This window comes from Triplophysa rosa, linkage group LG1 (assembly GCF_024868665.1).
Source record: "Triplophysa rosa linkage group LG1, Trosa_1v2, whole genome shotgun sequence".
Lineage (NCBI taxonomy): Eukaryota > Metazoa > Chordata > Actinopteri > Cypriniformes > Nemacheilidae > Triplophysa > Triplophysa rosa.
The window spans coordinates 5970335-5994035 of NC_079890.1; the positions used below are offsets into that span (position 1 = coordinate 5970335).

Below are 23701 nucleotides of genomic sequence, written 5' to 3' on the forward strand. Positions count from 1 at the left end.
TTCTTACATACTTTAATATGAACAACTAATCTTGGCAATATCTATGGAATTATCATTTTGGAAACAAACTTCATATATACAGAAGGGTGGGGATGACAAAATTGTCATTCATTCCGTTTATGATGAATGTAATGCATAAATGTAACATTACTGCTAAAAAGTAAAATTCCCCAACACTGTAGACAAAAAGCAAAGCGAACACATGTTGTGCATAAGCATGCTCTTGAATTTGTGTTGTAAAGTAACTGTATGTTCTCTCGTTCACCAAGGCCAGAGTGTGTGAAGATGGAGGCCCTCACACTGTTTCACTTCCAGTTGCAACACTTTTGCTTTTCACTGTATAGGTGCTGTCGGCTCTTAGAAACACTATAGTGATTCCTGCACTGTGCATCTTTCACACGCTCTGCCGCTCTTTAAACCGGAAGCTGTCAACTGTCTGTTGCCAAGTCTGCAGTTTTATTTTGACGTAATGCAGTTAAAGAAAAGGTTTGACTAAGGTTAAAACATTGTCAATTATCAGCATAATGCAGCTGGGTTTGTAAGTTTCTTATAATCATCAAAAATACTGACGTTTTGATTCATTTCAGTGGGTCTTCTCTGCAAAACTTGGTGACAAACATGACAGTTCTCATTGCAGAAAACAAAAAGTCAACTAAATCATATTTCCCCCTTTTCTCTTTCTAGGCGCCTCCTTGGTGTTATTACAAAAAAAGATATCCTCCGTCATATGGCCCAGATGGCAAACCAAGACCCCGAGTCCATAATGTTCAACTAGCATCTTCCTTCTCTCGCTACGAGGAAGAGAGTGAAGAGGAGGTGCATTTACTGGACAATTCATCCCTCTGACCACACGTCCCTTTGGTACCCTTACACTTGCCCCTCAAAAAAAAAATTAGAACACTAAACCAGGCAGGACCCCATCCTGGTTGAATCTTCTGGATTCTGCATACCATACCAGAAGGAGATGTTTGAGGTTGAGCCTTACTGCTCGAGAAGCTTGGAGATTTGGGCAAAGCTTCAGTTTCGGATGCTCTGCGTGGAGAGACCTTCTCCACAGCGATCTCTCACACACACGCATGTACAAACACCCAAGCCTGTGGTCAAGACACATTTGCTTTCACCTTCAAGCCCCCTTATTTGAACTCTCTCTGCCTTAGAAAATGTGTCCCCAAGAGGGTGACGGGTCAAGATGAACCGCTCATTTGCGAGGAGGGACCTTCGCCACAAAGCACCACTGCCCTGTCACAAAGACTGCATAACATTGTTTACCTGTAGTGTGTATGTTGTGACAGAGTGAGATTGTGTTTGTGAGTGCATCCCAACATTCCAGTCAGGATATGTGAAGCAAAAGAAACTCTTAAAGGGATAGTTCACCCAAAAAAGAATTTTCGTCTTCATTTACTCACCCTCATGTTGTTTCAAACCTGTATAAATGTCTGTGTTCTGTTGAACACAAAGAAAGATAATTGGAAGAATGTTAGCAGTTTTCAGTTCTGGGACATCACCCACTACCATAGTACAAAAAAATGGTTCTGTTGAACACAAAATTAGATATTTTGAAGAATTTAGGAAAACAAACAGTTCTGGGGCACTTTTGACTACCATTTATTTTTTTCTGCTATGGTAGTCAATGATGTTCCAGAACTAAAAATGGCTAACATTCTTCCAAATATCTTTCTCCGTGTTCATCAGAACAAAGTTCTGATTTATTCAGGTATGAAATTATATGAGGGTGAGTAAATGATGACATAATTTTAATTTTTGGGTGAACTATGCCTTTAATGTCTATAAAAGATCATGTTCGTATTTATGAATCTGTGAGGGTCGAGTATTCAAATGGTGAACTGATCAAAAATTATAAAGCAGGCTTTGTGCTACCTAGGGACACGAGGTGAAGAGAGAACCGAGTGAGTGAATGAACTTCCATTAATCATCTTCAACATTGACACTATCATAGGAGTTCTAAACTGGAGTCATTAGGAACGAGGCAACCAAGGTTTTCTGGCAGGTCTTGAAGCACCCACAATGGGAACGTTTGTTTTTCATTACCTGTAAACAACCGTAAAAGAGACTTTTCTTTTAAAGCTGTTCTTGTTGTTCTACTCCATGCACTAAGCAACTCCTCTCAGTTTGCAAACAAAAATGTGAGTAACAAATGTATTTTTTCTAACAAATGTAAATGTTCAAATTGGGTTGGTTCCAGAGAAGTTAGTAAGTTGCCTTTGCTGCATGTTCACTCTTTTTCCCATTTTTTTTATTGCAATCAATCTTTTTAAAGTAATACAAAAAATTCACACTTTCATGTAATACCATAATGAAAACCATATACTATCTAGAGAACATAATTATAAACAAATACAGATTGTTGCGTAATGTTTGTACTTAACCAATGTGAACAGACAGTTTCATTATATAATTATTACAGTAATGAGAAAAAAAATGCCACCCTACTTTAGGTAGGAAACTGTAAGTTGTGGGATGAGAGCGTTGTCATTAAAACCACATGTACATAGATGCAGCATATGAACCAACTTTTTCTTTTTGTAAACGGTAAACCATTTCCAATTTAAGAGAACGATTAAGCAATGTGACCAGGCTAGAGAAGGAATGAAAAGTTGCACTTAATATATGACAACTGCTTTTGGCGATTTCGATTGCTTTTGCAAAGATACATGGCACAATTTTGTGCAAATTCGATACAGAGACAAATACAGATTGGGTTTAGCAATGGTTACTAACGTACGTTAAATCAGACCATTTTTATAACCTACCGGCTGTTCTGAACCTCAGTTTCTCCTAAAATTTGAATGAGTTACATATTAGCATGTTATGTTTTTCCAAAATAAGGCAGATGTCTTCTCTTTTAACTGATCGGTGAAGTTCTGTCCTTTTTTGTTTCCATGGTAACTGGCATTTGAACCCTGAACCTGCTGACGGATGGAATATGAGTGCGTGTGGGCTCTGTTCTCATTAGCAGTTGATGTTGCACTTTTCATCAATGAAGAAAATGTTGTTGTACATTGATCTCATTTTTATTTATACTAGTGCTTGAGTTGTACAATATGGAGAATTTTACGTATGATTGATGGTTTAATTGTACATTATAAATATGTAAAAATTAAATTGTTTTAAATTAATGGTTGATCTTTTGTTTGCATAGTATTGCTCTCACTGATTCTGTATCACGCGTCAATATGTTTCTGTCTGGTAAATCAATGAATGGTGGGTATATGTTTGTCATTTTTATTAGTATAAAACCCATTAGTTGCAATTTTAAATATAGCTGCAAGCAGCGTTACGGGACCAAGCCCCCGCGAGCGCAACGTGGAACCATGCTGGCGCAGAGCAACGAGAGCGTAAACGTCAGAAACGTAACGTACGTGAAAAAGGTCAGGTTGAGAAGTACAGGTGAGAACGAAACATGGGCTTCACATATTAACGTATTACACTGTTCTCACGGGATTCGAACCCACAACCTCGATGTCACAAGGTATGGGGTTTAACTAGCTGCGTCACCCAGCTACACACTCAAGCGCTGCCTGAAGCTATGGCAGCACAGAGCCAGAGCAGCACGGAGCGACAAGAGCAAAAACCGGCAGATATAGAACTTACATGAGAAACAAATAGGTTATGAAGAGAATCGTATAATGGAATCGAAGACTTCACATATAAATATTACATGTGCTACACACAAGGTTATAACCCTCAACCCCCGAAGTCTCAAGGCGTGGGTTTAACAAGTTGCGCCACTCAGCTGCACCCGCAAGCGTTGTCTGGAGCTATAGCAGCACAGAGCGACAAGAACAAAAACCAGCAGATACAGAACATGCGTGAGAAACAAATGGGTTATGAAGAGAAGGTGAGAATGAAATAAAATTGAAGACTTCACATATAAATGTTGTGCGTGTTAACCACAACTCACAACCTCGAAGTCTCAGGGTGTGGGTTTAAGAAGTTGCACCACTCAGCTGCACCCGTAAGCGTTGTCTGGAGCTATAGCAGCACAGAGTGACGAGAGCAGATATAGAACGTGTGTGAGAAGGAAATAGGTTATTGAAGAATAGGGGAGATTGAGTTCAAACTGTAGACAAATCGTAAAGAATAAAATACAATTTTAGACTTCATGTATAAACACAACACTCTTGAACCAGAGGCTTGCGGTTTATCTGGTTGTGCCACTCCGTTGATGTGCTTGGTTCAGGTTGCAGTGGAGAGTTTACCTCTTCAGTACCTGAGTGAGCTCTCTTGTGTTACAGTCCTTCACGTTCGCTTTGTTCTCAGGGCTCCGGTCAGTTGTTAATACCTTGAATTTCAAAATCAAGTGCAGGTAGTAGATCATTTTCCTATCTAGCGCCTAAACTTTGGAACAGTCTTCCTTGTACTGTCTGTGAGGCAGACACACTCTGTCAGTTTAAATCTAGATTAAAGACGCATCTTTTCAACCTCGCATACACTATACTTCCATAATACAAAAATCTCTGAGGGTTTAGGCTGCATTAGTTAGATCAACCGGAACCAGGAACTGCTTGCGTGTGTCAGTGCATGTGTATATTGTGCTTTCTGCATGTGAAGTTGTGTTTTATGCAGGAACCGTGGGCTCACTTGGAGCAGGGGAAGAAGTGAAATGTTTAATTGAAATTTGGTCAGACGAACACATTGCCGAACAGCTCTCCAGAACACACAAAAACACCGAAATTTATAAAGTGTTTAGCGAGCGCTTAAAACAAATGGGCTTGAAGTAATATAACAGAAGTTACTAAAGCCACAATAATCATCCTGACGGATGACATCTTTGAGCGGAATTCCGGAAAATAAACAGATGCACACTGACCAATCGAAGGAGAGTTTACTCGCACGTGACTTGTATTAACAAAGTTTGGTCCGTTTGGAAATACTGCCTTGTGAATGCGAACCGAACTAAAATAAATTGCAACATTGTAGCGATTTAACCCCCGGTTTGGGATGAAAGCAATCGATCCACAGGTGTGAAAACGCCCTTAAAGTAGTTTATAATGTATAAAAACAGAAATAGAGTATAGTTTAAACAAAGATTTACAAAAGCAAAATATACATTTAGGTAGCAGAATAAAGGGATATAATAATATAATGTTATCTACATACACTCACCTAAAGGATTATTAGGAACACCTGTTCAATTTCTCATTAATGCAATTATCTAATCAACCAATCACATGGCAGTTGCTTCAATGCATTTAGGGGTGTGGTCCTGGTCAAGACAATCTCCTGAACTCCAAACTGAATGTCAGAATGGGAAAGAAAGGTGATTTAAGCAATTTTGAGCGTGGCATGGTTGTTGGTGCCAGACGGGCCGGTCTGAGTATTTCACAATCTGCTCAGTTACTGGGATTTTCACGCACAACCATTTCTAGGGTTTACAAAGAATGGTGTGAAAAGGGAAAAACATCCAGTATGCGGCAGTCCTGTGGGCGAAAATGCCTTGTTGATGCTAGAGGTCAGAGGAGAATGGGCCGACTGATTCAAGCTGATAGAAGAGCAACTTTGACTGAAATAACCACTCGTTACAACCGAGGTATGCAGCAAAGCATTTGTGAAGCCACAACACGCACAACCTTGAGGCAGATGGGCTACAACAGCAGAAGACCCCACCGGGTACCACTCATCTCCACTACAAATAGGAAAAAGAGGCTACAATTTGCACGAGCTCACCAAAATTGGACAGTTGAAGACTGGAAAAATGTTGCCTGGTCTGATGAGTCTCGATTTCTGTTGAGACATTCAAATGGTAGAGTCAGAATTTGGCGTAAACAGAATGAGAACATGGATCCATCATGCCTTGTTACCACTGTGCAGGCTGGTGGTGGTGGTGTAATGGTGTGGGGGATGTTTTCTTGGCACACTTTAGGCCCCTTAGTGCCAATTGGGCATCGTTTAAATGCCACGGCCTACCTGAGCATTGTTTCTGACCATGTCCATCCCTTTATGACCACCATGTACCCATCCTCTAATGGCTACTTCCAGCAGGATAATGCACCATGTCACAAAGCTCGAATCATTTCAAATTGGTTTCTTGAACATGACAATGAGTTCACTGTACTAGAATGGCCCCCACAGTCACCAGATCTCAACCCGATAGAACATCTTTGGGATGTGGTGGAACGGGAGCTTCGTGCCCTGGATGTGCATCCCACAAATCTCCATCAACTGCAAGATGCTATCCTATCAATATGGGCCAACATTTCTAAAGAATGCTTTCAGCACCTTGTTGAATCAATGCCACGTAGAATTAAGGCAGTTCTGAAGGCGAAAGGGGGTCAAACACCGTATTAGTATGGTGTTCCTAATAATCCTTTAGGTGAGTGTATATTGGAAGCATCAGGTCAGGGCAGATTCACTGTTTTCTCTTTTGTTGTGACAGGCAGACACATTCTGTGCAGCTAACACACAGCAGTCCTTGTGTTCTCAGATATGGCAGTTTCTCATCTTTGACAGATGAGTCTAAGAGTTGAGCGTTTATTAAACTACAGAATAATTTTCCAAGGTTACTATACTCACACAAATGCCTCTATAGTTGTTAGGGTCAATTTTATCTCCGTTTTTAAAGGTAGGCGTTATCAAGCCTTGATTCCAGATGTCAGGGAAGTGATCTACACACATAATCACATTAAATAGTTTTAAAATGGCCAGTTGGAATTTACTGTTTGTATGTTTATCATTTCGTTTAAAATCCCATCAGGTCCAGATGCTTTTTTTGCTTTAAGGTTTTTGATTTTTGTCTTCAAGTTCTTTTTCAGTTATTGGGAAGTCTATTGGGTTTTGATTATCTTTGATTGCTAATTCTAGTTTTTCTAATTGTTTGATTTTGCTCACGGTTTGTGTCTGTCTGTATTTTATTAAACAATGTTTGGAAATGACTTTCCCATATTTCTGGGTGGTGATCTGGTGCAGTCTGTGGTTTCTGTAGGTGTAATGATGTAGGCAGAGGTCTGTGGTGATGTTCAGCTGCGTGGGGTGTTCTGAGGTAGACTTGGGATGGGGGTCCCCAGTATTGTCCAATCATTGGTGCTTGTTCTCTGTGATGAGACTGTGGGATTCTGCTGGGTCTCTGGATTTGTGGAGTGTGGTGTCTTGTTTTCAGATGTGTTGAGGTGGTCTGTCTGCCCCATGCTATGTCTCAGTGTTTTTGCAAACACTAACCTTGTCCATCATTATGTGTACATGGTCGTGCAGCTCGCTAACTGTTATAGTGAGGTGATGAGCCAGGTGCACATTAGGTAGATGAGCACATCCTTTGGAGATGTCGGAGTTGACTCTCTGGATGGTGTCTGGGTGAATGTCTCTGCGGGGTAGGAGAGTGGATATGATGATCTTTGTGTTGGGATAGGTCTCTGTAGCTTTCTCTGCTACTCTGCAGATCAGATGCCCAACTCTCTCCTGTTCATTTCTCAGGTCGTTGCCTTTGTGAATGATGATGTGTGATGGTGTGCCAAAGCTTGAGTCAGATAAAATTCTGAGGGCATCACCTGTTTTTGGGCACCAGAGTTTTGTTGTCTCATGGCCTGGAAACAGTTTTTCCCCTTGCAGGAACTTCCCATTGGAGTCCATGAGAATGACGATTTCAGCCTCAGTTTGTAGTGGCTGTTTCACAGTCGGGGTTGTGGCTGTGGTTTTCTGAGGTTCCTCCTCAGGCTTGCTGGGAGTTGCAGGTGCATCTGCATCTCTTTGGTTATTTCTGGTTTGTGATGGTTTGGTGGATATTAGAGATGTGCTGGAGTTTGACTGTGTGGGTGTTGGGGAGGCCGGGGGTGGTCTTTGCTCTTTGGGGCATTTGTAGGGGTCGAGAGACGCCTCATCTGTGTTGTCAGGGTCTCAATTTGTGTGTCCCTTTGTTGTAGCTTGACTGCGTAGCCTGTGAGCTCCCTCCTCATGTAATCTTTCATTTCTGAAAGTTCCTTCCCCATTATTTGTTTAAATTCTTTGAAGTCTTTTTTAAATGTTTCTCTGTCCTTGGACAGGGTGTCTATTTCCCCCTTTAGCTCCTGGATAGAGGTTTTCAGCTGACTTCTTATCTGGCACAGCTGGTCTCTGAGTTGTTCAGTGTCTTTTGTGGTCTGGGCATGAACCTGCTCGCTCAGTTCCACTATTTCCACTTCCATCAGTGCTCGGCTGTGCTGCAGTTGAGCGACTGTGTTGTGTAGTCCTGGGCTTGAGGGAAGAATGATGGTGTTTCCAGTTCTATCTGGAGTGGTCCTGTTCTTTATATTAGCATGGGTTGAGAGTTCATTTTGTTATGTGTTTTCTGATGTGTCTGTATGGCTTTGTTTGCAGGGATTTGCTTCCTCTTTTTCCACCATATGTTTTAAGGTGTGGAAGGCCTGTTCAACGTTTGTTAGGGCAGCACTGTTGCCCTGTAGAAGTTGGTTGTCATATGTCTGTTCTCTGGGTCTTTTTCTGAGTCCTCATATATACAAAGTTGTCTGCCTTTGCAGATTCCATGTTGGGATGTCCATGTCCAATGATATTTGAATAATGTGCAGAAAGTCGTGCGCCAAACAGTTGGGCATTCTGTATAGAAGAGTAGATTTGTTGTGAGGGTTTTGCCTTTACTGTTTGAAGTGTCTTTAAACAGTGCCTCTGGATTTTACACACAGAAGGTGAGGTTCTTAACAGTGTTTAATAGTGACTAAAGAGAGTCCGGGGGTTGGGGTGATTTGGACTAAAAGCAGTGCATGTGAGAGTTCAGGGTAGTTATTGCCTTTGGGAAGAAGCTGTTTTTAAATCTATTTGTTCTGGTCTTAATGTACATGTAGCGCCTACCTGAGGGCAACAGTTCGAACAGGTCAGAGCCAGGGTGGTAGCTGTCTTTGGTGATGAGTTTAGCTCTGTTGAGGCAGCGGGGGGTGTAAATGTCCATCAGGGAAGGGAGAGGGCAGCCAATGATCTTCTGTGCTGCCTTTACAACTCTCTGGAGCCTCTCCTTGTCTGCAACGGTGCAGTTGCCGTACCATACTGTAATACAGTATGTCAGCAGGCTCTCGATGGATGAGCGATAGAAGGACAGCAGTAGATTAGAGTATGAGAAAGCTCTACCCCCTTTGGTGGATTTAGTTATTCTAGGTGTTATCAAAAGTCCAGAGTTTTGAGATCTTAGAGAGCGTGATGGGTTGTAGTGTGGTAGAAGCTCTGTTATGTACTGTCACGCCGGTGAGGAAGAGAAGAACCCAAATGCAGGCAGCAGATCAGGGGTTAACAGAAAAGGTTTATTAACATACAGGAACAAAACAAAAACCCACAATGGGGTGACAAAACACTATAACAAAAAGACTCTTCAAAAGGAAAAACCAAACACTTCCCTCTGGGGGGGCAAAACGGGAACTAAAACAATAAACAAACAAAACTCACAAGAACCGGACAATGCAGAACAAGGCAAGGTAGGAACACGAGAGATGCAGGGACACGAACGTGGAACATAGAACACGACGAACTGGATACAATGAACCGACACAGGACAAAGAATACACAGGGTTTAAAAAAGGAACACTAACAAGGGTTGATGACACAGGGAGAGTGACGGCCAGGTGACAATACTCAAACAATGATGGGACAGGTGAGAGGGATGAAACACAAACGGAGAAACAAGGGGGCGGAGTTAGACGAAAGACACTGGAGAGAATGCATATTATTGTCAAAAGGACAATAATATGTTTCACTCCACACATAACCAAAGACTTTGTCATGGCTCTGCTACAGGACCAAGAAAAACATGAATTAATGAAGCAGAGCCATGACAGTGTACGTAGGGGCTAAACCGTTTAAGGCTTTATAAGTAATTAAAAGAACTTTAAAGTCAACACGATACTTAATGAATAACCAGTGAAGGGTTGATAGCATTGGGGTTATGTTATCGTATTTTCTGGACCTGGTTAGAACTCTGGCAGTTGCATTCTGAACTAACTGTAGTTTGTTTATTGATGCTGCAGGACAACCACTAAGCAGTGCATTACAGTAGTCAAGTCTTGAGGTCACAAATGCATGAATAAGCTTCTCTGCATCAGCCACACATAAAATATTTCGCAATTTGGCAACATTTCTAAGGTGGAAGAAGGCTGTTTTTGTGACATTTGAGATGTGATTTTTAAATGACAGGTTGCTGTCTAATATAACGCCTAGGTCTTTAACTGTATTGGTTGGAGTAACAGTGCAGCTTTGTAGGTTATAATCCGAAATATTCTGCTCACGTGTCTTTGGTCCGATAAGTAATATTTCTGTTTTATTAGAATTTAAAAGGAGGAAATTACTAGTCATCCAATGTTTTATATCTTCGATGCACTCTGCCAATTTGTATAGCTGGAAGGAATCATCTGGTCTTGATGATATAAATAGCTGAGTATCATCTGCATAACAGTGGAAGCTAATTCCATGTTTTCTAATAATGTTTCCAAGGGGCAGCATGTATATGGAGAATAGCAAGGGTCCTAAAACCGATCCCTGAGGTGATCCATAATTTACTTGCGTTAGATTTGATGATTCCCCATTTAAATGGACAAATTGATGTCTGTCTTATGAGTAAGATCTGAACCATTGTAGTGCCTGTCCCTGAATACCGGTATAATTGTGTAAGCGATCTAGAAGTATTTTATGGTCTACAGTATCGAACGCCGCACTAAGGTCAAGCAGGACTAGGAGTGAGATGATACCTTTATCTGATGCTATAAGCAGGTCGTTTGTAATTTTAACGAGCGCAGTTTCAATACTAGGATGCAATCTAAAGCCTGCCTGAAATTTTTCGTGTATGTCATTATTTTGTAAGAAAGAGCACAACTGAGTGGACACTACTCTTCTAGTATTTTAGACAAGGGAGATTTGAAATCGGTCTATAGTTTCCTGGTTCATTGGGGTCTAAGTTTGGTTTCTTGATAAGAGGCTTAATGACGGCCAGTTTAAAGGGTCCTGGGACATGGCCTAGATTAATTGACGAGTTGATAATGTTATAAACGGGCTCAATTGCAACAGGTAATAACTTTTAATAATTTAGTTGGTATGGGGTCTAATAAGCAAGTTGTAGGTTTAGATGTTGCAATAAGTTTAATTTAATCTTCCTGTTTTATAGGTGAAAAACACTGTATCCTTTCTTTTGGGGCGATTGTTGGTACTAATTCATAGGACAGACTTGGAGGTTGAGTTTTTACTATTTTGTCTCGTATATTTTCAATTTTCTCTGTAAAAAAATTCATGAATTCATTGCTACCAAGGTGCGGCAGAATAACCAGGTCAGGTGATGTCTGTTTATTTGTTAATTTAGCAACTGTACTAAATAAAAATCTTGGATTGTTTTTGTTAGTTTCTATGAGGTTACAGAGGTGCTCAGCCTTTGCTGCTTTTAGTGCCTTTTTATAACAGTTTGCACTCTCTTTCCACGCAATTTTAAAGACCTCTGATTGGGATTGTTTCCATTTGCGCTCCAGTTTACGTGTTGCTCTTTTAAGGGTGCGAGTGGTGCTATTGTACCATATGGTTAAAGTTTTGACTTACGAGACGTCAAGACGTAGTCAAACGGTTAGTAGCGTCTTTGAGATGTTGTCACACAGAAGATCTGCTCCGATGCTGCTGGGGTGCAGGCCGCCGGGACAGAAGAGCCCCGTCCCTCTTCAGGATCTCTGACTGCTGCATCCTGACGTCGTTGACCCCCGTGTGCAGCACGACAGCTTCGACGTTAGCGTCGTCCTTCAGGATCACAGGTACCTGCGCAGAGACATCAAGAACACGGGCGCCAGGAAAACAATGAGTGCACACATTACCTTTAGTGGAGGAAGCGTGTACGTTCTGGATGATTGAGTCTCCGATGACCACAGCGTTGAATTCTGTCTCGCAGAGGGCGGCAAAACGGTTCATGGTTAGGATCTCGAAGACCGGTGGTGGCAGTTGGGTCATCTCTCCGGTCCTGGCTCGCGCCTTTCACCGTGGGTGTGCCGGTGCAGGAGTGAAGTTCATTTGGGCTGATCGTGTTCTCGAAGCCTGGGCTCTGTGCAGATAAACACGCGGAGTAGAAGTGGTAGGAGTATTACAATCATGATGAAAACTTACCGCGGATTTGCGAGCGTCAGCTCGGGACATTTTATGTTCTCGCAGCCGTGTCTGCTTCTCAAGTAAATCCTGGATCTGCTTCTCCACAGCCTCCAATTCCGACTGAAGTGCGAACGTTTCCTCATCTGCACTCAGAGGTACAAACACGTCTGAAACATTAGCCATTAGTGATGTAATAATGAGAACAGTGTGTTAAGCAGTAAGCAGGCTGGTAATGCTAACAGCCTGAGGGCTAATAGCGAGTGATCCGATAAAAATAATTTATCAGTGCGTTTAAGGACGAATTTGGTATGGGATATACTTAAGGATAAGTTTTACCCTTGGTGAATAACAATTTAAAACACAAGTCTTAAGATATAACAAGAATAAACAATGTATTAAGAATAAGTTTGAAAGAGCTCCGGCTCAAACCACGTGCTCTCAGCAAACAGGAAGTGACGTAATCCAACAGGTGACGTAATCCAACCATTCAAGTGATTTCCTTGTTTCATGTCTCTGTCTTCATGTTGGACAAAGATATTAGAAAAAGGTTCATTTAGACATGCAATTCCTTTTTTTACACCAGTAGGGGTAAAAAGAAAGTTTGTGTAAGATGCCCACACTCCTCTTCTATTGAATGACCCTTGTTGTATAGGTCTGTCTACCTGCTGGACAAAGCTATTGAAAAAAGTGTTATTTTTGGACATGCTATTCCCTTTTCCACCAGTAGGGTAAAAAGAGAGGTTGTGAAATATGCCCACTCTCCTCCTCTATTGAATGACCTTGGTTGTATAGGTCTGTCTACCTGCTGGACAAATCTATTACAAAAAGAATGGTAATTTTGGACGTACAATTGCCTTTTCCACCAGAAGGGGTAAAAAGAGAGGTTGTGGAATATGCAAACTCTCCCCCTCTACTGAACTACTCTGGTTTCCTGTCTCTGTTATAACAGATATAATATATCTGATATAGATATAAGATATAAAACATTGGATGACTAGTAATTTCCTTCTTTTAATTTATAATTAAACAGGAATATTACTTATCGGACAAAAGACAAGACAGCAGAATATTTTGGATTATAACCTGTAAATTGAAGGCTCCACTGTTACTCCAACAAATACAGTTAAAGACCTAGGTGTTATTTTAGACAGCAACCTGTCATTTTAAAATCACATCTCAAATGTCACAAAAACAGCCTTCTTCCACCTTAGAAATGTTGCCAAATTACAAAATAGTTTATGTGTTGCTGACGCAGAGAAGTTTATTCATGCATTTGTCACCTCAAGACTTGACTACTGTAATGCAGTGGTTGTCCTGCATCATCAATAAACAAACTACAGTTAGTTCAGAATGCAGCTGCCCGAGTTCTCACCAGGTCCAGAAAATACGATCACATAACCCCAATGCTATCATCCCTTAACTGGCTACCCATTAAGTATCGTATTGACTTTAAAGTTCTTTTAATTACTTATAAAGCCTTAAACGGTTTAGCCCCTACGTACATAAAAGAGCTTCTACCACACTACAACCCATCACGCTCTCTAAGATCTCAAAACTCTGGACTTTTGATAACACCTAGAATAACTAAATCCACCAAAGGGGGTAGAGCTTTCTCATACGTAGCACCTAATCTCTGGAATAGCCTTCCCGATACTATTCGAGGGTCAGACACACTCTCCCAATTTAAATCTAGATTAAAGACACATATTTTCAGCCAAGCTTTCACGTAATGCATAATATGCTAAATAAACCACCGGGAGACTGCATTTATTAGACATTATTTACTAGAATGATCTTGCTTGTTCTAGAAACACCATGCCATGTGCTGTTTTACCTTTTTTGTGTTCTTCTGATTTTCTTATTTTCTCCTTAAAGCGGCTTTGGAACAATGCACATTGTGAAAAGCGCTATATAATTAAAATTGAATTGGATTGAATTGAATTAATTTAAGTTATGTTGTTTATGTTTCCCTTTCCTTGTCTAGACCACACATATGCAGAAACTATGGATACTGTATGCTTGCAACTGCAAATGTAAACAGTGCAATTGGACATTAAAGTACTTTAATCAGACATCCTGTCTCCGTGTCCTTACCAAGACTTCATAGTGATGACCAAATTAACCTAAGAACCAGTCCACCGACCCTATATGTTCCACCATGGATGCATGGAAGTCAGAGCTATGGCACTACCAATTATTTCCTAACAGTCTTTCATTACTGTTAAACAGCAATAAAACAAATAAACAACAAAATACTGGATTATGGTTAACACATGTGTAAATGTTTTAGAGTCTGTGAAAGTTCATTTTTTAGATCCACCACCCCCAGCATGCTTCAGGTGTTCTGCCATTGCTGTATCAAAGTCTGAATCTGATGCATTTGGACTACACCTCTTCGCAGGATCTGAGTGAGAGAAGAGAATATGAATATTAAAAAAGTAGAAAAACATCAAAGGCAAAATTTTAGGTAAATGACAGGAACTTACTTATTTGGAAAATGTAAAGTCACAGGAAGTCCCACTCGCCACCTATTCGACAAGGGCCTCATAGGCTTTCTTTGGACAATACTGTAACAAGTTTTGAATGCCAGACCAACAGATATGTACATTTCAGCCTGTACTTACTTTGAATACAAATGCACTTTTCATAAAAATAAGCCTCTACTCAGCATTTTGTTGAAATATGCATAATTTTTTTGCAAAATCCAAGGTGCTTCAAACGCTGGTTCGTCACACCCTCACGCATCACATATTCATATTAAAAACAAAATATTTTTTTCCAGGAAAATATATGTCCCATGACGTCGTCTAATTTTACGCCTAATTTTAGGACTTAACGAGGTCTTACCGACTTCAAACTTTGGTAGCCATACGAGGGGGCCACGAGGAGCCAGAGATTTGAATCTGGGTCGTTCTGAGTTCTCTGGGCTGTTTGGGAGTCAATGTACTCTAGGCGCCTATGAAAACAATTGGGTAGGTTGCGAGTGTCAGTTGCTCCCATTTGGCCCGCGGGGTCAATTTACATTCATTCATTTGGCAGATGCTTTTATCCAAAGCGACTTACAAGTAGGAGAGCATGTAAACATTTTATCAACACGCTAAACAGTACCGTTAGTTTACAAGAGCATTCTACTATGAGGATTAAAGCTGGAGTAAGCAAAGGAGAGAATGAACAACAAGGTTTTTTCTTTTTTTTGACAGACAGACATACAGAGTTATTGGTTAGTCAAATAAATGCGGAGCAGGTATGTTTAGAGCTGTTTTTTTAAACTTGTGAAGGATGCTGCTGCAGTTCGGATGGAGGCTGGTAGTTCATTCCACCAAAGGGGAACCGAATAAGTAAAGGTTTTGCAAGGGATTTGGTGCCTCGTTGTGATGGGACAACCAGGCATCGCTCATTTTCAGACCGAAGATGACGGGAGGGGATGTATATGGAGTTTAAATAGACCCAAAATTCACGCGCGATGCAAACGCGCATAATGATAGCCACGTACAGAAAGCTGCTCCGCGAGGGCGCATTTATACTCTGCGAGCGTGCAGAACAGTATCCTCAAGCGGAAAAGAATCCTCGTGCGGGCTCTTTTCTGCTCAGCGTGCACAAATGCAGGAATGCGAGCATGGGCTGGGATGAGCGCTCGCAACTGCTCATCACTCGCTCGATCTTCAAGGTGAGTTTTGAGACATTGGGGGCGGGACAGGTGACTGATGACTCCACCTCTGTGATTGGTTGTTTGGTTTGATTGGTGACAGGTAATCTCTCGTTCAATTCCAGTCACTATAAGTTAGGTAGAGAAGACACTACACATTTTGTGGGACCATCATGTCGGAGCAGGTAATTAATTTATGTTAAATACATGGTCTTTTGTCATGTTTAATCCATGCAATAAACTGCACCCACACAACGCCTGGAGATATGTGCCCGGTTTCACAGACAAGGATTAAGGCTAGTCCCTGTCTAAAATATATCTTGCCCAGAAATACATTGAAATATATCAGTGCCATTGTTTTGTCTCGAGATGCACACCAGCAATGTATTATTCTAATACATTTTTATAAAAGCGACATAAATATCTTAATTCAACTAAAGCACAGTCCTGCACTCAAAAAAATGACTCATTGGTTTAACATGATTCAATCATGGACATTAGTTCCACATGTTTGAGTCATGTTTTCTCAACATGAAATTAACATGTAGCAAGAACATAAATGAATCAAGTAATGAAATTAACATGTAGAGAGAACATTTCACATGGAATGTGGCTGACTACGTTAACCTTGAACCCTCAAACTGTTTATGGTTAAATTAGTCTCGCTAGCCTCAAGTGTGTTATTTATTTTATAAAACTGTTAATGTAACAACACAAAACAAATAATAAAGTCAAAGAACATGTATCAATGCATGAATTTAAATTACTAAAAGCCTTCATTTCACTGGAAAAATAGTCCCTGGCTGACTGTGACACTGCATGTGTAAATCCAGCTAAAGTATTTTTTGTGGTTTACTGTTTTTTAAGAAGATTGTTCTTTACATAGGATAATTTTGTGACTATATCCATGATTGTTTAATATTGACTAAGACCGGATACGTCAGAGTTTGAAATCAAAGTGAAATTAATGCTTGATATCAAATTTTCATGCTGCTGATCTGATAATTAGATTGATGTTTAGCCTGGATTTCGTATACATAGCCTATGTTTATGTTTACGACAAGAATATGTTTTACTCAAAACACAGAGATCATGTCACACCACATCTACTAGGTGCAAAACAAGGGACTAGAGAATTATATAAAAAAAATCCAGTTGAACATTTTCATGGTTTCAAACCTCTTTCAACTTTTGAACAGTGATTTGTGTGTTACAACATGGACATTGATCTTGACACCTTTTCTTTGTTCTGTCAACAGATGAAACATCACCTTTTGGAAAATCTTTTGCAAAAGTTACAGCAGGTATTCAGCGCAACATCACTGGATTTGGATTACGTGGAGTTTCTTTGTCATCAGGTGCTGTATATTCTGGAGGCCCTATCTAATAACATACAAGTACCCCCTGTTATCACCCAGGCTTTGCAAGAGTTCTTTGACCTTGTGAGGGCACAAGTGAAATGTCCAGCCCCATGTGTCAGAGTGGAAGTTGCTGGCACCACAGAACGACCAAAAATTTTGGTTGAGGAACAACACCTGAAAGAAACGCTCCATGCTCACCTTCCTGTGTGCTGCATAGCTACACTGATGGGTGTTTCAAGGAACACAATTTTCAGACGCATGAAAGTATATGAGCTCTCTGTCAGGGACATGTACAGTTCTATCAGTGATGAAGAACTGGACATTTTGGTTGCTTCTGTCAAGAATGATTTACCAAATGCAGGCTACAGGATGGTCAGAGGAAGACTGGAGTCATTGGGCCACAGGGTTCAGTGGAGAAGAGTTGCAGCCTCTATGCATAGAATTGATTCTATGGGCATCATCTCAAGGTTGTCAAATCTTGGCTGTGTTGTGCGCAGAGTGTACTCTGTACCAGGGCCCTTGTCTCTGGTACATGTGGACACAAACCACAAGTTAATAAGGTTTATATTAAAGTGAAGTTGAATATAAATACATTTGCATGTTTCTTTTATGAATGTTTAATATTAATTGCCTCCCAGATACAATATTGCGATATTTGGAGGAGTGGACGGTTTCTCCAGAAAGGTAAATGGCTGACACTGTATTTGAGTAATTCTACTTGTTGTGTTCTGACTAAACATTTTGTAGTCTTCGGGGACACACGCGTGCACACAACTTGGATGCTTTTTTATCGGTTTCACATTTTGTTTTGCCTTTTGTAGATATTGTACTTGAATGCAGCCACAAATAACCGTGCCACAACGGCATTTTCATTCTTTCTGGAGGCAACTCAGCTGCATGGTTTACCCTCAAGGTAGTGTATTTTAAATGGTTACAAAGCTACACTCCTCTCGGTAGATAATTAGGCTGAGAAAAAATCATAATGTTCTATAACTGCTTGATCTTACACTCTAGAAACAGATAAATCTGAACTTTGAGTTGAGTTTCCTTAAAGCGAAAGGTTGTCAAGAAATACTTATTCTGTTGAAAAATATTTTACAAACTGTCAACTTTTTATATATTTTGTGCACCCTTACTTTGCCAGATTACAGCATTAAGATGTTCCCTTTAGAAGTTCATGTAAAGGAAGACATTATGTTTTAGATTATGCCTCCATAAGGACACTTGCAAAATCCTTGTGGGACATTTTTGGCTCATCCCACATTTGAATATACAGTGGGTTTGAGAACTTGTATGGCCATTCAATGAAAAACATTTGTTCAAAAAAAGTTAATGCTTTTTTTTCTTGAGGATGTTAATTTGTCAGAGCCTTAATCAAATGTATAAATACTTTTTCTCTGTTTATTCCACTATTATTGTTGTGATTTCAGGGTAAGAGCTGACCAGGGAGTGGAGAACGTAGATATTGCTCGGTTTATGTTCACTGTCCGTGGCAATAATCGGGGAAGCTTCATCTCAGGAAAAAGCGTCCACAACCAAAGGTACAATTCATATTTCTGTCACAGCTTTCCTAGTAATCACTTTGAGTTTTCATTACTAACACTACATTAGTAACATTACATTTCCATAATATCAAGTTCTACATGTAGAATGTACTAGCAGTTCAAGCTTTGGGTGTAAGGTATGACATTGCCAAACACAATTATACCACATATTTGTGAGTTTTTGTTCTATTTATAAAAATTGCCTGTTTGATACAATGTCATAATTTTTTTATTTATTATTTATTTTAACACCCAATAGGATAGAACGGTTATGGCGGGATGTGTGGATCTCTGTATCTTCAAAGTACTACCTTCTTCACTCTCTTGAGGAAGATGCCCTCCTGGACATTTCATGTACAGATGACATATTTTGTGTGCATTATGCATTTCTTCCAAGACTCAAAAGAGGCTTGGAGATATTTACTCCAACACAGATCTGGGAGATTGCACAGATGCTGAACACTAATGTACATTCTGAGAACCTTGAAGTAAGAGTGTAAATGCATTGACTTAATGTATTAAATGTAAACATCATGACCATCATTTTTTAATATCTATATTAAATACTGTTACAATGGCAAAGCTTTGATTTGTGACTTTATAAACATTTATAGGACCTGCAAGAACCAGACATTGACTGGGAGACTGCTGTAGACTTTGAGCGTCTTGACACAGAAAGTGGTATTGTAGTGCCTGAATATGAATTCCCTCTGACTGTGGAAATGATGAATGAACTACAGACTTTGGTTGATCCATGGGTAAGCCATGGGTAATGGCCTGTGAAACAACATTCCTGAATTCCTTATATGTACCCAGGTGTGCAACTGGGAATGTGACTGAGCGGGAACATGCGTTAACTACAGGGAAACAGATACTGTGTACCATAGCGTACACTGCAATCATGATCAAATTCCATGACAATTTTAAAATGCTCACGGTCTGCATGACTTAATGGAATATGAGACGGTCCTGTCAGCCACTGGCAAAACTTGCCAACATTAATGAGCATGTTGTTGGTATGTCCATCTGCCTTGTCATCTTCACTCTGTGTCCTCTTTGGGTCTGTCTTTGTTGTTTTTGCTCTCTTCTGAGAAGGTGATAAAAATCATTGTAGTTTTAACTTGCAGTTACAATATGCAGGTACTACCCCAAATAGAACAATACAGTAAACTTTTCCACAACTACTACAAATTCGCATTAGTTTCAAAAAAGAAAATTCAAAGGACAGAATAGTTTCAACTTTAGTATAATAACATTTTTAATTTGTTCAAATTATTCACCTTCATCCTCTATGTCCTGTACATAGTCTTGTAGAAAGTTGACTACTCTGGACTCTCTTTGACGCCTCATTGTACCCATCTCACTGAAGACAGGTGATAGTGATGTCACTAAAAAATCAGCATCCACCTTAAATTTACAAAAAAAAGAGAAAACCATACATTCATATTTGAAATGGTTCTTGATTCAGTTCATTTTATCTATGAGATAGTATTTATTGCTTGCCTTGCAAAATGATCCTGGAACAAACAGCTGTCTGCAAATGTCAGTATCTTTTCAGACCAAGCCGAGAAGCCCATACAGTTTTATTCCAGAGCATATTTGTTGTAGCATGGGAAGTAACCTCACTGTAGCGTGTAGAACTACAGAGCTGTAACAAACAGTAAAACGGTGAATTAAAAAAATCATGTCCACTAAAATTGCCTATAACAAAAGAAATGTCCTACTGCACAATCAAATGTACTTGTAACACCACTGCAAAAAAAGTTTGGTGGAGGACCAACCTGTGCGATGCTAACGGCAAATATCTCTCCAATAGTCCTGCAATTCAAACACAAAATATATTACGGCACAATGTTTAACTGTATAAAATGAGAAGTGAAGGTGGTTGGGAGAGAAAAGTAATCTGAAAGATGGTTTACAGTAGGTGTCATAGGATATAGCTCAACTAATGTTAATCTTCATTTTAATCTGTGTCCATGTCAACAGTCATTGGAAAGCTTTTCTAACATGTGTTAGAAACTTGAGAAAGTCTATGCATTTGTGAATAGTATTTTTTTTGTATGTATTTTGATCTCTGCTCGTGTGTGTAGACATGTTTGTGTTCCAGATGGGTGTGGCCTCTGTTAACCAGCTGGAGATGGTGATTGGTCCTACTATGCACAGGCCACATATACAAGGACTGCCCCAAACACTCACCCAGAGCTTCGAGCCTTGCTGACTCTTGTTACTGTTATGTTTCGCTAGCGGTCTCGTAGCCTATTTTCTGCCATAGTTGGTATCTTTGATGTCGTTGATTGTGAGTGTTGTACCAGAGAGTTATATTCTGAGACATGAATCTGTGGAGTTTTTATTATTGTAACTTAAATCCTGAATCTCCTGTTTATCTGAACGTTGCCTGCTTTTCCTACGATTTGGATTCTAATGCTGTTTTATGTACGCTCTGAAACTTTGTAAATAACTTTGTAAATACTAAATTGCCAATTTAAGGGACGTAGGGGGTTAGACGCCATTTTGTTTATATGCATCTTTTTGTTACTTTGTTTATGATTGAGGGAGGTAGATCGGTATTTTGTTTTCTTCATTTCCGTTTGAGGTTATTTAGTTTTCTAACAAAAAGGTTGTTTTGTTTATTGTTTTGGCCTTGTCTGCCCCTGAAGATATTCCCTTTGAAAATAAAATAAAATTGTTTATTTGGCAACTCTCTGGTGTGAACAAATCTCATTTTCTGTTACAGCTTACCCCTAGAGGTCGTAACACATGTACTTCACATATAAAATTGGAATTGGAAAAGTGTTAGTCCATAATTTCCATTTTTTAATAACCTACTTGAAGTTATGTTTGTCCAAGTCTGTCATTGAATGCTTGGGGTTTTTGCCATCCTCCCCTCCCTCAAAGAACCGCTTCTCCATTTCTTTTCATCAAAGGGAAAAAGAATACATGAAATACATAGGTAACAACAGTAACAACTAATACATATATATAAAATTCTGTCCGCATAGCCCCATTGTCAATGCCAGCCTCTCCAATAAAAGAAACTCTGAGGGCATTTACAGGGGAAGACTTTTTCTGCCGCTGCCATTGTTTGATGCCTCTTTCAAGCATCTGATCCCTGGTCACACAAATGCTGAAGATGCTGCTTTCGTCCACCCTATCAGTAAGGTTTTTGATGACATCGGCAATGCTTATTCGGAATAGAGGAATAGAGAAAAAAAGGTTAAAATTGCACATTGGAAAATGTCATATTATTAGTGTAAAACAAATAATCTGAAGAAGGTTTTGATACCTTTTAATCTCTTGGTGCATCTTAAATCGTTTTGGACACATCTCCGTTTCATCAGCTTCTTTTTTATCAAAGTCGATGTCCTCTGATGGCCTCATCACAAAATCTGTGGGAATATCAATCTACTGTAACATGTTTTAGCCATACTAAAAGCTGAGATATTTTTACTAGCATAACAAGATAAAATCGTTGTATGATATTTTAAATGTAGCTTCAGAAAAAAATGCATGGAAACACCGAGAAATACCTTTCACCACAGTAGCTTGCATGGATTTCCACAAAGTCACTGGGGTAAAACTGCTCACAAATGGGACAGGCTGTCTTGAATGCACCCCATTAATAAAAAACATTATTATTATGTACACACCAAATTATCCATTTTTAATTGTAAAGACCCTTTGGCCTTTCCTCTAATACTTAAAGCCTAGCATGTGTAGCCAAAACTTTTATAATTTACAAATTTTTACTAAATGTATTTGGAAAATTGGTATAAAATATGTGCAATGAATTCTTGTTTGGCAGGGAAAGAACTAGCTTGTTTCAAGTTGTTCTAATGGTAACCACATAAAAAAGCCAGTAATAAGATGGTGCCTTTGTTAGTCTGTCAACTTGGTCAAAAGTTCAGGTGAAAGGAGAATTGCATGAATGCCTATATGAATGTTATATTCTTACTTTCTCAGAACCCTTGAAACATGAAGGAAGATCTAAATTGCTGGAGTCCTTAAAGTGTAAAATAAATTAATAAACACATTATATAATTTTGAACATGTCTGACTTCATATTTGCTGTTTTAACAGACAGACTTACTGTCACAGATGTGTCAACAGAAGGAGTGTCATCTGGGAAGTTTTGCACAATAACATCCATGGCAGGACTGTTATCTGGGGAAGACAAACAAGTCTGCAAGAAAATGAACAAAATAAATATATTATCCCTAGGGCAACTGAAGAGTGATCAATGTATTAATATAGAATCAAGAGTAAAATATTTCTTGCCTGTTCATCAGAGTCAGATGAGAGTTCTACCGTCTTGCAAGATGCCACATGTGCCGCTAATAACTGGACTGGCATGTTTTCTGAACACGTATTGCATGCTGCTTTTGACATTTTCTCAAACTCCTTTGCAGTGTAGGGGAGAGGTGAAGTATCAAGAGTTCCTTGGATTGGTACTATGTACAGTGTTGACTTCCCACGTGCAACTGTATTGAGGTAAGCACCTGTATAACCTTCTGCCTCAGGCAGTACAATACACAATTTTCTTTGTCCAGATCCACCTAAAAGGAAAAGATATCATATTTGAAGTCAGTCAAATTTGCCAGTAGACCACATAAGACCGTAGCTAAAAATAGGAAGCTTCAATATCTTACCAACAGCCTTATACAACATCCATGCCCCCTTCAAATCAGCCATTTTAGAGTATGTCTCCTCAAGTTTTGTAGACAACTGTATAATTTATATAATGTAAGTATTGTGGCAAAGAGATGCCTTTGGATAATGTACATTCCTTAATAATAAGTCATATTAGCAGTAAATTATGTTAGCTGTTAGTCATGATATACTGCTATGCCATCCCTCACTAAAAGAGAAGTTATGAACAGAGTCCTGATGCATAAAAGTTTGTTTGGTGCATTGATATACCCTTTATGAGTAATGGTTAATAATAGATTATTTTAAGAATTACATTACAAATGTAAAAAAGTGTATTGTAACTCAGCATCCCACAGATTACCAATGAATGGTATGAATTTAACTAACACCAAAATGGTATGAAACATCACAATCGCAATTGTTAACTTCATGTAAGCTTTCGCAAGATGTTCTTCAAT

At 39.5% G+C, this 23701-nt stretch overlaps 2 protein-coding genes across 7 annotated transcripts in view; both read left to right on the forward strand.

The window, feature by feature from the left end:
- The window catches only part of clcn3 (chloride channel 3), a 70744-nt gene extending 67607 nt beyond the window's left edge, over nucleotides 1-3137 (forward strand). For 5 of the 6 annotated variants that reach the window (XM_057346530.1, XM_057346558.1, XM_057346548.1 and 2 more), the window contains one exon: nucleotides 685-3137. In XM_057346530.1, coding sequence (XP_057202513.1) covers nucleotides 685-846 — 162 coding nt within the window. In that variant the 3' untranslated portion in view covers nucleotides 847-3137. The remainder of the gene's footprint in view (nucleotides 1-684) is intronic. The other variant, XM_057346568.1, reaches the window with a different exon arrangement.
- A 12386-nt stretch (nucleotides 3138-15523) lies between these two features.
- Nucleotides 15524-19436, forward strand: LOC130558026 (uncharacterized). The gene is made up of 8 exons (XM_057340598.1): nucleotides 15524-15712; nucleotides 16951-17612; nucleotides 17691-17736; nucleotides 17874-17965; nucleotides 18483-18593; nucleotides 18856-19084; nucleotides 19211-19354; nucleotides 19413-19436. The coding sequence occupies exons 1-8, from the start codon at nucleotides 15524-15526 to the stop codon at nucleotides 19434-19436; spliced, it is 1497 nt and encodes a 498-aa protein (XP_057196581.1).
- The last annotated feature ends 4265 nt before the right edge of the window (nucleotides 19437-23701 follow it).